Source organism: Eulemur rufifrons, chromosome 8 (genome assembly GCF_041146395.1).
Source record: "Eulemur rufifrons isolate Redbay chromosome 8, OSU_ERuf_1, whole genome shotgun sequence".
Taxonomy (NCBI): domain Eukaryota; kingdom Metazoa; phylum Chordata; class Mammalia; order Primates; family Lemuridae; genus Eulemur; species Eulemur rufifrons.
In genome coordinates, this window is record NC_090990.1 from 36,584,821 (window position 1) to 36,600,404 (window position 15,584).

General features: G+C 38.3%; 1 protein-coding gene across 2 annotated transcripts in view; it reads left to right on the forward strand.

Annotated features, from left to right (window-relative positions):
• Nucleotides 1-15,110: 15,110 nt before the first annotated feature.
• The window catches only part of ELAVL4 (ELAV like RNA binding protein 4), a 141,992-nt gene continuing 141,518 nt past the window's right edge, over nt 15,111-15,584 (forward strand). For both annotated transcript variants that reach the window (XM_069477913.1, XM_069477916.1), the window contains exon 1: nt 15,111-15,231. In XM_069477913.1, coding sequence (XP_069334014.1) covers nt 15,214-15,231 — 18 coding nt within the window. In that variant the 5' untranslated portion in view covers nt 15,111-15,213. The remainder of the gene's footprint in view (nt 15,232-15,584) is intronic.

The following is a 15,584-nucleotide window of genomic DNA, read 5'->3' on the forward strand; positions in this document are numbered from 1 at the left end:
TCACTCAGGCTGCTGTGGGAATAAACTATGGGGGCAGGAGAAGATATACGAAGGCCCAAAGAAGCCATGGTGACAGGTTAAGCAGGGATTGAGGGAGGCACCAGAAGAGTTAAATGTAGGCACAAAGAGATTAGTGATAGAGCCAGAATTGCCAGGTCCATCTTCCTCCCAAATTTCATATTTTCTAGCCCTCATATGTTATAGTAAAATACTATATACCTGCAGTGAACACATATAGAAAGCAGAATGTTTGTGGTATAAGCTGTTGAGTAAGAGAATTTCCCCAGCCTCCAGCACTCAGGTTCGTTCCCAGCAACACAACTACATGGAGGACATGGCGTGCACAGGACAGAAGCATTCACAAGACACTGAGGAACTAAATATACGAGGGAGGGAGAGGCAGGGTGACGGGAAGGGCGCTGGATGGGGAAACTGGATACCCTCACTGTAGTCCCATCTTTGCCACAGACCTTTGGACAAATCGCTTCTCCTCTTCAGAGTATCCCCATCTATAAAATGATCAAGCAGAACTGGCTCATCTAGGGTCTCTTCCAGCTCAAATGTTTCTCTCACTGTGGAAAACACATCCATAAACTACAAAGGCAGTATAATATTAATATAATTGTTTAGAGTGAATATTCTGAAGCCATAAAAATAAAAGCACACACTTCATAAGTGCTTACCATGCACCAGGCTTTGTTCTAAGTATTATATATAAACTGCCTTAATCTTCCCAACAAATCTTTTAGGTAGTAACTATTACTATATCAGCTATTGCTATATCACAGCTTCATTTTATAGTTGAGAAAAATAGACACAGAGATGTTAATAACTTGCTCAAGATTTCACAATTATTAAAAGTCAGAGATAAGGTCAGGCGTGGTGGGGGTCACGCCTGTAATCCTAGCACTCTGGGAGGCCGAGGCGGGCGTATTGTTTGAGCTCAGGAGTTCGAGATCAGCCTGAGCAAGAGCGAGACCCCCGTCTCTACTAAAAATAGAAAGAAATTATATGGACAGCTAAAAATATATATATAGAGAAAAAAATTAGCCAGGCATAGTGACACATGCCTGTAGTCCCAGCTACTCGAGAGGCTGAGGCAGTAGGATTGCTCGAGCCCAGGAGTTTGAGGTTGCTGTGAGCTAGGCTGACGCCATGGCACTCTAGCCTGGTCAACAGAGTGAGACTCTGTCTCAAAAAAAAAAAAAAAAAAAAGACAGAGATAAGATTTAAAAGTAGCAGTCTAGCTCTCATGTATATGCTCCCTCTGGATGCCTGGGTTCAAATACTGCCTCTGTGATTTTCCAGTCATGTAACCTTTTCTGTGCCTCAGTTTTCTCATCTATAAAATGGGAATAATAATAGTTCTTACCTAAAAGTGTTTTTGTGCGGATTAACTTAGATTATCCCTATTAAATGATTAGAACAGTCCCTGAACTTAGAAAGTGCTCTGTAAATGTTAGGTGTTATTATTAATATTACTGGTGGCCCAGGGAAGAATGGGCAAACACATTTTGAGAAACCCTCATTGGCAAGAATGACTCTTTGTGTCCTCAAGCTTTCGTGGTGTTTCCAAGGCAAAATTTGACCTGGAAGAGACCCTGGAGATCAGTTAGTTCCACTTGGTCATCTATAGTCAAGGATTGTCTGAAGAGGGGAAAGGATTTGTCCAAAGGTCTGTGGCAAAGAAGGGACCACAACGAGGGTAACCAGTTTCCCCACCTAATGCCCCTCCCATCACCCTGCCTCTCCCTCCCTTGTGTATTTAGTTCCTTAGGGTCTTGTGAATGCTGCTCTCCTGTGCACTCCATGTTCTCCATGTAGTTGTGTTGCTGGGAATAACTTTAAATACTGTGAGACTCTACAGAGGAGAGCTATTATCTGTTCTGTGCAAAGAATTTCTCCTAATATATTTATGTTTAATTTATGCCCTCACTTAACACTTGAAAAAAGAAAAAACATGGTGATGATGAATAAAGTAAGTTATGTACAAAATAAAGTGTAGTCCCTATACCTAATCCAATTATGATTCAAATTAGGTTTGGAAGTCCTTAATGTTGTCATGAATTAATTTATTTGGTCACAACGAACAATTAAAGGAAATGAAATAATAGGATACTATAAGTTTGGATAGAACATCACAGTACATTGCAGATAGTTAAGGTAAATATTGTTGCATAAAATTTTTGTTTCGGTAAGAGAGACAGAAACAAAGACACAGAGAATAAAAATTATATTTTTTCCTTGGGTCACAGTTTAAAAAAAAAAAAAGGTTGAATAACACTGAGCTAGATTATTTATTCATTCAACAAACATTCAATATGCCTAATTTGTGCTAAGGAATCTACTAAGAGTTGGTTTCACAAGCAATAATAAAGTTCCAGCTTCAGGAAGTTCAAAATGAAATGGGAAAAACAGACCCTGAACAAAACCTAACTGAACCTTATGGGGCTTAGGCCTCCCTTACTGGGGGAAGAGTGAAATTTAGGAAGAAACAGATGTTTTGGAATTACTCAGGTATCACGGGAACTAAATGGCTGGGGAAAGAAATGCCTATTCTGTCATGGTCAGTGGTAATTTGGTAAATTTTCTTTGTTTTTAGATTTACCTTGACTTAAAAAATTGTAATATAATGTATAAATAGCTAAGGTACAGATAAGCTGTGAGATATAAAGCACAATATCACTGATGTAATATATTTTCTTGCTTTCCTACAGTTTCTTTTCCTTCGGAACCAGGAAAGGGACCTAGGGTGGCATGGGAGAACACTGGATCCCTGTCTACTGCTTCTCCTGTAGATCCTACCATTATGGGTTAAAAATAAAAGCTATTGAATTGTGGAACTGGATACAGTTAAAGCCCCACTGTAATTAGCGCAGGAGCCCCACAGATTGTTAATGAGGCTGTTTGAATTAGCACCTGCTCCCGTAAGGGTTGGTTGTGAGCCTGTGGGCAGCCAGGTCCCTTGAGTCAGTGAGAGGGAAATGGGAGTGGAGCGAGCAGTCCCCGGGCTGCCTTGTTGGTGTTTTCTGAGAGTCCCTGAATCAATATTTTATTTTCTATGTTATTGAATTCACTATGTGAAAAAATCTAGGTTAGATGCTAAAGGAGATGTAAAGATGAGAGATACACCTCTTATCCACCAACTCACACAAGGAGCAAGACACTTAACAAGGAACAAAAGCCCAAAGCATCTATGCAACAACAGAGTTCAGCATGAGAACTCTGACCTGGGAGTGAATCATGATCTTTCCACTTCCTAGCTGTGTGATTTTTGGCAAAGTCACCTAAACTTTCAGAGCCTGTTTTCTTATTTGCAAAATCAGGACTATTGGATATTTATGAGGAGTAAATAACAGCCATGAGTGAAATGGGCAGTATGTTTCTGGGTGAATAGTAGGTGCTCATTAACTAAGTTGACTGTAAAATCAAAGTGCCTGCAAAGAAATACCAATGAAATTCTTTGGAGCTTCGAAGGAAGGTGTCAAATCAAGAAAAACTTCTTGGAAGTGGTATCTAAGATGAACATTACAGGATTTGCCTGATTTTAAAAGGAAGTAATACAGTAGGGGGAAAGGATTCCTAGGGAGGGATGGCATAAGCAAAAGGCACAGAGGCAGAAAAAAACTGGGACATTACAAATAGTAGATGTGTTCTTTGATGGGAATTATGGTTACATAGATGAATAAGTCAGTTTCCAACCTCAAAAAGGTCATAGTCTAGTGGTGACACAGACATATAAACTGAAATTGACAAAGCAGAGAGATACCAATTGAGATAGAGGACTGCCCAGTGGTTGTGGGAGTCCAGAGGAGGCCCACTTGGATGAGCCAGGCTAGGGCTGATCAGGTGGAATGTCAGAATATGAAGAGAGTGGGATGAGATTCTAGAGGGTAGCATAGAAAATGCTGACCACATGGCCCATGCTCAGTAGAAATGCCTGGCACAACATCATCCTAGGCACACAGGTTAGGAAGTTGAAAACCATAATGAGAATGAAAACTGGGTTGGTATCAGTGAGAGAGTAAGAGCAGTGACCAGGGAGGAAGCATGAGAACCATAGAGAAAAATGGATAAATTCTAGAGCTTAAAGGTGGAGCCATTTAGTGCTTTGATGAAGCCTGGGGTCACCTGTGAACCTGGGTGGCTGAAATGGAGGAAAAATGAGTCACTGGAGATGAGGAGTTCAAGGATTAGTGGGATTCAGCAACTAAAAAAATCATTGTTGTCAGTTGATGGCCCAGAGAGCAGAGATATAAGGAAGGCTGTGGGGAAGAGAAGAAGTCAATGAGGGGGATGTAAAAATCACCCAGAAAGGTGGGAGTGTGTCTTGGAGAGCAGTAGATGGTTTTGGTGTTTGAAATGGTGCTCAGTATTAATATTGAGTACAGTGTTATGCCAGGGACTGTATTTTTAAAATTTTGTTTTTATTTCAATAGATTTAGGGGATACAAGAGAAGTTTTGTTACATGGATATATTGTATAGTAGTGAAATCTGGGCTTTTAGTGTATCCATCACCTAAATAGTGTACATTGTACCCAATAGGTAATTTTTCATCCTTCACCCCTCTCCCAACCTCCCTCTCATGAATCTCCAATGTCAATTATTCCACTCTGTATGACTGTGCATACAAATAGCTTAGCTCCCACTTATAACTGAGAACATGCCATATTTGATTTTCCATTTTTGAGTTATTTCACTTAGAATAACAGCCTCCAGGTCTATCTAAGTTGCTGCAAAAGACATTATTTCATTCTTTTTTATGGCTGAGTAGTGTACACATACATACCACATTTTCTTTATCCACTCATCAGTTGATAGACATTTAGGTTGATTCCATATCTTTGCTATTGTGAATTGTGCTGTGATAAACATATGACTGCAGGTATCTTTTTGATATAATGACTTATTTTCCTTTGGGTTGATACTCAGTGGGATTGCTGTATTGAATAGTAGATATACTTTTAGTTCTTTGAAAAATCTCCATGCTGATTTCCATAGAGGTTGTACTAATTTACATTCCCACCAACAGTGTATTAGTGTTCCCTTTTCACTGCATCTATGTCAACATATTTTGGTTTTTTTCTTTTGTTTGTTTTGTGTTATGGGGGGTATTGTTGTTGTTTTTGAGACAGAGTCTCACTCTGTTGCCTGGGCTTGAATGAAGTGGTGTCTTCATAGCTTACTGCAACCTCAAAATCCTGGGTTCAAGTGATCTTCCTGCCTCAGCCTTCTGAGTATATTTTGTTTTTTGACTTTTTAATAATGGCCATTCTTATTGGAGTAAGATGGTATCTCATTGTGGTTTTAATTTGAATTTCTCTAATGATTAGTGATGTTAAACATTTTTTCTTATTTATTGGCCATTTGTATATCTTTTTCTGAAAAATGCCTGTTCATACCATTTGCCCACTTTTTAATGGGGTTGTTTTTTTTTCTGAATTGTTTGAGTTCCTTGTAGATTCTGAATATTAGTTCTTTGTCAGATGCATAGTTTGTGAATATTTTCTCCCATTCTGTAGACTGTGCTATATACTCTTTTGCTTATTTTTTTGCTGTACATAAGCTTTTTAGTTTAATTAAGTCCCATTTGCCTATTTTTGTTTGTGTTGCATTTGCTTTTGGGATCTTAGTCATAAATTCTTAGCCTAAGTGAATGTCCAGAAGAGTTTTTCCTAGGTTTTCTTCTGAATTTTATGGTTTCAGGTCTTACATTTAAGTCTTTAATCATCTTGAGTTAATTTCTGTATATGGTGAGAGACAGGGATCCAGTTTCATTCTTCTGCATATGGTTATCCAATTTTCCCAATGCCATTTATTGAATTGGGTGTCCTTTCCTCAGTGAATATTTTTGTCTGCTTTGTCAAAGATCAATTGGTTGTAGGTACATGGCTTTATTTCTGGGTTCTCCATTCTGTTCTATTGAACTAAATGTTTACTTTTATGCCAGTATCTTCCTGTTTTGGTTACTATAGCCTTGTGGTATAAGTTGAAATCAGGTAATGTGATACCTCCAGTTGTGTTCTTTTTGCTTAGAATTGCTTTGGCTATTCAGGCTGTTTTTTGGTTCCATACGAATTTCAGGATTTTTCCTTCTAATTCTGTGTAAAATGATATTGGCATTTTGATAGAGATTGCATTGTCTCTTTAGATTTCTTTGGGCAGTATGGTCATTTTAACAATACTAATTCTTCTAACCAATGAGCATGGGATGTTTTCCCATTTGTTTGTGACATCTAAAATTTCCTTCATCAATATTTTGTAGTTTTCCTTGTAGAGATCTTTCACTTCCTTGGTTAAATATATTCCTAGGTGTTTATTTATTTGTTTGTTTGTTTAGGCAGCTATTGTAAATGGGATTGGATTTTTGATCTGGTTATTAGTGTATAGAAATGCTACTGATTTGTATATGTTGATTTTTGACCAAACTCACTGAATTCATTTTTAGGAGTCTTTTGGCAGATCTTTAGGACATTCTACCTCTAAGATCATATTATCAACAAATAGAAATAATTTGACTTCCTCTTTTCCAATCTGCATGCCTTTTATTTCTTTCTCTTGCCTGATTACTCTGGCTAGGACTTCCAGTACCAAGTTGAACACGAATGGGAAAAGTGGGCATCCTTGCCTTGTTCCAGTTCTTGGAGGGAATGCTTCAACTTTTCCCCATTAAGTATGATGTTGGCTGTGAGTCTGTAACATATGGCCCTTATTATTTTGAGGTATGTTCCTTCTATGTTTAATTTCCTGAGGGTTTTATCATGAAGTGATGTTTAATTTTATCAAATGCCTTTTCTCTGTCTATTGAGATAATCATATGTTTTCATCCTTGATTATGTTGATATGATGTATTATATTAATGGACCTCTATATGTTGAACAGTCCTTGCATCCCTGGGGATAAAACCCTCTTGATCATGCTGTATTGTCTTTTTGATATGCTGTTGGATTCTGTATGCTAGTATTTCTTGAGTATTTTTTTGCATCTGTGTTCATCAGAGATATGTGTCTGTAGTTTTCTTTATTTCTTTCTCTTTATTTCTTTCTTTCGTTCTTTCTCATCCTTTCCTGGCATTGGTATCAGGGTGATACTGGCTTCATAGATTGAATTAGAAAGAATTCCCTTCTTCTGGATCTTTTGGAAAAGTTTCAGTAGGATTGGTACTGGTTCTTCTTTGTACATCTGACAGAATTTGGCTTTGAATCTACCTTGTCCTGGGCTTTTTTTGTTGTTTTGGGGAGATTTTTTATTACTTATTCAATCTCACTACTCATTATTGATCTGTTCAGAATCTCTATTTCTTCCTGATTCAAGCTTGAGAGGTTGTATGTTTCCAGGAATTTGTACAATTACTCCAGGTTTTCTAGTTTGTGGGTATAGAGACGTTCATAGTAGTCTCCAGTGATCTTTTGTATTGCTGTGTATCGGTTGTAATGCCTCCTTTTTCATTTTTGAATGATCTTATCTGAATTCTCTCTCTTCTTTTCTTGGTTATTCTAGCTAGATGTCTGTCAATTTTGTTTATTTTCTCAAAGAACCAACTTTTTATTTCGTTGATCCTTTGTATCATTTTATTGGTTTCAATTTCATTTAGTTGTGCTCTGATCTTTGTTATTTCTTTTCTTCTGCTAGCTTTGGGTTTGGTTTGTTCTTGTTTTTCTAGTCCCTTGAGTTACAACATTAGGTTGTTAATTTGTGATCTTTCAATCTTTTTGATGTAGGCATTTAACACTATAAACTTCCCTCATAGCCCTGATTTTTCTGTATCTCAGAGGTTTTTATATGTTCTGTCACTGTCTTCATTTGTTTCATAAAATTTTTGTGTTTCCATCTTGATTTCATCATTGACCCAAAGATCATTCAGAGAGCAAGTTGTTTAATTTTCTTGAGATTTATTATATTTCTAGTTGTATTTGTTAGGATATTGGTTTGGTTCCTATGTCAGGAAGGTCCAGAGTAATCATGGCCTAAATAAACTAGAAGTTTATTCCTTTGTCATGTAAAAGTCTGCATATGTAGTCCATGGCTACTATGACAACACGCTTAGTTATCACGGCTTCAGAATCTTTGTGTTTTGTTGTCCTGCCAATTTCTATCTCAGCTCCCACCATGACAGTTTCCACCATGATATCTGCATTCCTGTCAGCTGGAAGGAAGACAGAGTAGATAGCATGACCCAGAGTCACTAAGAGCGACCAAGATACAAGGGTAGGGGGATTAGATTACCTTCTTGGTGAAGGAGTAGCAAGGTCACGATGCAGAAGAGCAGGTGCATAGGGAGATATTGTTGTACCCATATTTAGAAAATACAATCTGCCACATGTGGCAATAAATTACCTTTAATAGAATGCTGCCCTGCTTAATAAATATGCAGACAAAATGGCCATGAATAAAATGGATTACATTTACTTATTTCATTTAATTTAATCCACAGAATAACTCTTTAAGGTTGGTTAAATCACACCCCATTTTTCACATGAGGAATGTAGGTAACTTGCCCTAGATCTCTAAGACATTTAGCTATAGAACTGGGATTTGAACCTACAACTGTTTGACTCTCAAGCTTGTATTCTTTCTTGGCATGACACAGCCTCTCATGAAGCCTGACATCCAGAGAGAATGCAACAGAAAAGAAAGATTCACCTTGTTTATCACAAGGACTCAATCAATATTTCTCAAATCGAACTGGAATAAATACACCAAACTCCTAGAGTAGAATCTTAGGAACAAAATCTGAAAGCTATGAAAGAAATACAATAAGTCCTCACTTAACGTCACCAATAGGTTTTTGGAAATTGCAACTCCAAGAGAAACGATGTATAAGGAAACCAATTTGACCATAGGCTAATTAATATAAATGAGAGTTAAGTTCTTACAACATATTTCTGGTCACAAAAACATCACTAAACTTCTAAATGAAGACCAAAACACTTCTAATATTAAGCATTTGAAATAAATGTGAACTATACATACATTTAAGAAAGATTAATAAAAACAAGTAACATAAATATTCCCCACTTATTCGAGTTCAAGGTCATGGGTGGCCAGAGCCTATCCCAGCAGCTCAGGCCACAAGACAGGAACCAACCCTGGACAGGATGTCATTCCATGGCAGGGTGCATCCACACACACACACACACACACACACACACACACATACTCATTAAGACATGGACCATTTAGACACACCCGTTCACCAAATGTGCATAGTTTTGGGATGTGGGAGGAAGGGAGGAAACTGGAATACCCAGAGAATACCCATGCAGACAGAGAGAGAAAGTGCAAACTCCATACAGACAGTGGCCCCTGCTGGGAATCAATTTCTTTTTCTCAACAACACTATAATGAAATGACATTGAACAAAACAATGTCATTCAAGGACCTGATGTATATTAACCAGCTAATAAAACATATTCTCTATGAACAACATTTTTTCATTCGTTGGTATTCACAGAACAAATACTTACTTTTTAAAAGGATTTATTCCCTTCTGCATTCTAACAGGATTCAGGGGATAAGTATTAGATTAGAAATTCTGATAAAATGAAATAGTACTCAGAGATTTTAGTTATGTCAGTACATTGGAAATGCCCAGTTAAAGGTAACCATTCCCAACTGGGTTTGTTCCTAGATCTGCTTCTAACAAGCTGTGTGAACTTGGGAAGATCACTAAGCTTCTTTGGACCTGACTTTCCTCACATGTAAAATTAGGAGAATGATATAAAAAATTCCTAAAGTCCTTTCCAATACTAAAACCTACATGACTGAGTACTTTCTTTCTTATCATTTCCTGCATATCATGATTAGCCAAGTTGTTTTTTACTACTGAGCAATTAATTATCTAATCTATTAAGTGCAAACTGCAACTGTTAAGGAGCAACTAAGAATTGTTAAAACTGTTAGAGCAAAGGCTCTAATCAAATGTTTCTGAACATATGCTCATGAGCTTACTTGAAATAGCACTTACTCATTGTTACCATTAAAATCTCATGTGCTGAAATATTAGAGAATGAACAAATTTTGTTATGTTCATAATAATAAAATTACAATGCAGCTTTGCTCTGACAATGGAATGCACCATTTACTTCACAGCTATGTAGAGCAGATCTTTTAAACAGGTGTGTCTGTCAAGTTTTGCTGTCCAGTCTTTTTAACTCCTGCTTCTTTAAAATTCAGTTCTGGAATTATTTTTCCCCCAGGAACATCCTAGCCTTTCCAGCCCCTCCCTCACAACCAGGCTGCTTTGGATGTTACTACTCTGCATTCTAGAAGTCCCTCCTGCTTCCCTCTATTTTAGTACTGTATTGTCACTGTCTGTCATTTCCTCATCAGGCTGTGATCTTGTTGAGAACAAGACAACTCTACTGCCAGTGCATGAAGCCTAGACCTAGGAGGTATTCAATGCATACTTGTTGAATGAATGGTGTCCCTTTGTTCCCCTTCAGGAGATGTTGGTAATGAAGACAATAGACGCATGTTTTATCTTACATCAAATTCCCAGATTTCTCAAACATCCATAATTTCACATAAGCTTATTCTTCTATTGGTGTGTGTAGTTGAGCCTGTTTAGAATGTGCCCAGTGCACAGGCAAAAGGGCAAAGACAAGCAACTTGTATTCAGTGGTCATTTTACATACTTTTTCCATTAACATTAAAAATCATCATCTTCATAACAACCTATGAGGTAAGTACTATTATCTCTAATATATAAAAACTAAGACTCAGAGTGTTGATAAAGGAACTTGCCAAAGATCACATAGCTTCCTCCTGAATAACACAGGTGGGATTCATCTGACTCCATCTAAAGCCACACTGCCTCCCCAGGGAGGGGCAGGGCAACGGGTTGGGGTGGGGATGTCTCATGATCTGAAAACTCTCCTATGTTTTAAAATCAACCTATTCCCCAAGTCTTTGCTTACTGACCCTTAATTTTAGCCCTGGACATGAACGTTCAGCAACAAGTGCTCCTCACCATAACTAAAACCTCTGTTCCTCACCATTCATTATTTGAGCTGTGGGGTTTGTATGGATGCTATTGTTAAGTTCTTCTCATTAAGAGTGAAACAGGGCGGGACAGGGGAGGAGTGCGACAAATCAAATCCTCAGGTCAGACCAGTCAGATAAACAAAGAAACACAGGTGCCCTTATAATTAAGGTGCACAATGAGCTAGTAATGCCTTTGTGTGAAGAGTCGGGACTTTTAAAGAAAAATAACATTGCCCTTAATACAAGAATTGTTTTTCAAAGGAAGAAAGTAAGTTTCCATGCTCTTACTTATTGCTTTGTTATGTGAACTTGACTATTCTAAAGCCACAATCTGATTAGTAATTATAAAATTGTAAATTGTAAAATGATGACAGATTTTATTTATGGTTTGTATTGGAAAGGAATATAAATTAACATTATACTTTGGAGATTTTAACATAATTCCAAAACACTTATTTTAAGATAGTTAATACTATGCTGGTAAAATCAATATTTTAATTTTGCATATATATGTATATAGGCATATATATACATGATTTAGCCTAAAAAATATTTTCAATTGATGAGAAACTTTTTTTCCTATCGCCTGGTTCTTAATTCTATGATGATTTATTCTTTTTGATGACATTTTTCATAAGTGGTATTGCCTTAATATATTTGATTCCTAGACCTTTCTCAGATTACTTCTGAAATACTAATAATATAGACAGAAATTGTAAAATTGGAGATGTATTTCTAAAATCTCTGTGTGAAGTTTTTCATTTATTTTTAATAGAGCTTATAAATCCAGAGAATAGATTGAATCATTGAATATAATAAATAAAATGTATGATAAAGTCCAATATATGCCGGATTCTTTATTTTGAAGAATTCATAGCTAAACTGATTTTAGAAAAGTTAGGCCTGAAAGAATTAGTAATCTTTGTATGTCTTGTATGTGGATTTAACTTCTATTTTAGTAATAGGAGCACATGTAAATGCTACATGGGTTTCTTTTAAATGGAATTCCCACTATGAATTCTGACAGCTTGTGCATTTACATAACCTTTAGGTGTTAAATAACAATATGTTCATATATCAATATAAGAAACATATACTAAAGTCTTTATATTAGAGTGTGACAAAGAACTTAAATTTGTAAAATGTGTGATCATTTTAAAAAATCCAAGTATACCAGGGACTGTTCTTATTGCTTTCTATTAACTCATTTAACCCTCAGAACAACCTCCATGAAATCAGTTCTAATATTATGCCCATCTTACAGATGAGAAAATTGAGGTACAAAGAGATTAACTATTTTACCCAAGATCATAGACATACTAAGTGGTAGAGTTGGGATTCAAACCAAGACAGGCTTTAGACCCCATACTGGTACCTATCACATTAAACAGTCAAATTAGATCTCTTGGAGAGGTGACTTGAGTAATAAAATGGTTATAAAAAGTAGAACTTGCTACAGGGTTGTGTCTAAAATCATTAAAAACAATAGCATGTATCAAGTTCTTGTATATATGCTTGGCAGTGTATTAGGCTAAGTTCTTTAAATGACCCCTTGCATTTAATCCTCACAACCACACCATGATTTGAATATTTATCTAGCTGTGTAAATTAGGCAAGTTATTTAACTTCCCTATTTAAGCCTCAGTTTCCTCATCAGCTGATGTTGGCAGGATATTGTACATACAGTGCTTAACACAGTGCCTAGCACAAAGTAAACCCTTAATAAATGTTAGCTATTATTATCATTACTGTTTTTAGGCTTTAGTTGCTCACTTTGGCACCAGATATACTGTTTTTAGGCTTTATAAAGATAAAGCAACTTGGTCAAGATGATATACCTTAAAGAAGACAAAGCCAAGATTGGAACATAGGTCTGATTAGTACTCTAACTACAGTGGTTAAGACTACATTTTTGGCTGGGGGCAGTGGCTCATTCCTGTAATCCCAGCACTTTGGGAAACCGAGGCTGGAGGATCACTTGGGGCCAGGAGTTCGAAACCAGCCTGGACAACATAGTGAGACCCCTTCTCTACAAGAAAAAATAAAATAGCTGGGCATAGTGGTGCATAGTCCCATCTACTTGGGAGACTGAGGCAGGAGGATCACTTGGGCCCAGGAATTTGATAGTGAGCTATGATAGTGCCACTGCACTCCAGCCTAGGCAACAGAGCAAGACTCTGTCTGGGAAAAAAACAAAAAAACCCTACATTATTTACTATGCTAAACTCTGCTTAATTTTTGCCCGCTAGCCTTTGTCACAGTGCTTTGTTCATTTGTAGGTATTTTGATAATAATTAGAGATAATGATACATTAAAACTAATTTATTTTGTTTTAATTCCAAAATAATATATATTTACTATTCAATATTTTAAAATGCAGATAAGCAAAAGAGGGAGAAATAAAAATCAATCATAATCTCATCTTCCAAAATAACCAGTTACACTTTCAAAAACTGGATCATTCTAAGCACACAATCTTGTGACCTGCTTTTCTCACTTTGAAATATATTGTGAACATATTTCCATGTTGATAAATATTCATCGACTGTATCATTCTTAATGTCTCCAGAATATTCCATTGTATGAATAATCAAACCCATTATTGACCATTAAATACTATTTCCAATTTTTCCATATTTCAAAGAATGCTACAATAAACAATCATAGAGCCAAATCTTTGAATATGTTAATAATTATTTCCCTAAGGCAAATTTATAAAAGTGGAACTGCTGGATCAAAAGATTTGAGTTAGCAGAATTTTGATTTGGTATATCCCCATCTGCTCAGGAACAAAACTCTTTTGTAGTATATAGTCAAAGTACACTATGGGAAAACAACTCTTACAGCCATCAGGGATTGTTCAATTTTAAGGCTTCACTAAGAATGACATCATCTAAAACTTGGATTGATAGTCCATGGAAAGTTTATAGTGCTTGGCACATAGTGTCAATAACATAGCTATTATTATAATGAAACCATCATCAAATTTGTTCCTATCATCCCAAGTCCTTTTACTACCTACACCTCCTCTTCAGTTATTTGGGTCTATTTGAAGTTCCGAATCTCAATCAAGTCCTAAAAATAGAAAAAAATTGAGAATGCTGAGAATTGTGAAGTGAAGCAATAGGCTAGGGGTTAGGAGAATTTTACAATTTTTCCTCCTGATTCCCTTGTGACATGGGGTAGGTCTTCTCTGTACCTCAGAGCCTTGGTTTATAAAGAGGCATTGGATAAGATGATCTCTTTAGTATTTACATTCTAACACTTGGTACTAAGCTTATTTTAAACGCAGCACTTGTATTTCCTATATTTTCAATCAAGGTAGATTTACTTTCGGCAGTAGTGGGTATTCTCAACAATCTAAATGCGAGTTTCTGAGCCCTAGGAATGACTTTTATAAAGGTCTAGGAGGGCCAAAGAACCCACTACTTACCACTGGACTTATGTTGTATTATTCAAACATTTAGTGTGGTTTAGGAGGCCACAGGGAACCTCTTGGGAAGGGCTCTCCAAAGTCATTCAGGCCAACAAACATTTTAACCTAACATCTCAGCACACAAAAGACTTGGTCTTTGGGGCTTACTGATGTCAATCATTGTCTCCATTTCTCATTTTACTTTGAACACATCTTAGATACCAAATAGCCAAACACGGCTTGAGGGATCCACTTAAGATGTCTACATTCCCTGCCGAAGACAGGCCACATATCTAATGCCCATTCCCTCAAAGGGTAAAATTTATTCCAAAGGTCCTGAATTTGTCACATTTGTAAACCTCCAGGGCCTTACAAAACCACCCCCCCTCCCCGCCCCCCTGTGCAAAGAACACAGTGTTTTGGAGTTAACATTATTACAAAATGGTGTTGGGGAACTTGAGCTGCAAAGAAGTTACTTCACTCAAAATTTAATCACGGCACAGGTAGCAGTACTGGAGGAAAGGGAGGAGACTTACTCATACAACATTTTGAGTATACACTGATGTCAAGCCTGGAGCTAGGCTCCAGGGCCACAACGGGAACCCGACTCAAAGGGGTCTGTCCTCGGTCTCCGCGCGAGGCGCCCCCTGGAGGCGGCGATGGGGGTGGCGGAGCCGCGGTGCCGGGAGGCCCAGCAAGCGTGCGATTGAGCCAGGGAGCGAACGCGGCGAGACTGTGCGGACGTCTTCGCTCCCGCCGCGCCCCGGCCCGGCCAGCCTCCGCCACCTTGGTCGACCGCCCGGCCGGGAAGATGCGCCTCAAGAACCAGGTAGCTGAACCTCGGCGCCCGTCTGCACCCCCGACGCCCCGCCCACCCACTGTCACTGCGCCGGCTGCCCGCCCGGCCACGTGGCCGCGACTGGCTTCACCCAGCGGCCAGCCACAGCCTCCCAACACTCAGGGACGGGAGGAGGGGTCTGAGGGCTCCTGCTAGAGAATGCCGCCCCCTCGCTCCTGTGACCCCGGGCTGCTGGTGACGCCCTAGGCCGCCCATCTGGCAGCGCTGGCCCCGTGGGGTTCCCGGTCACACCCCCGCCGCCCTTCCGAGACTTCGCGGGCGGCGCGCGAGACAACTGAAACTTGGGTCGGCGCGCGCCCCCTCCTTCGCGACGGCGACCCTGC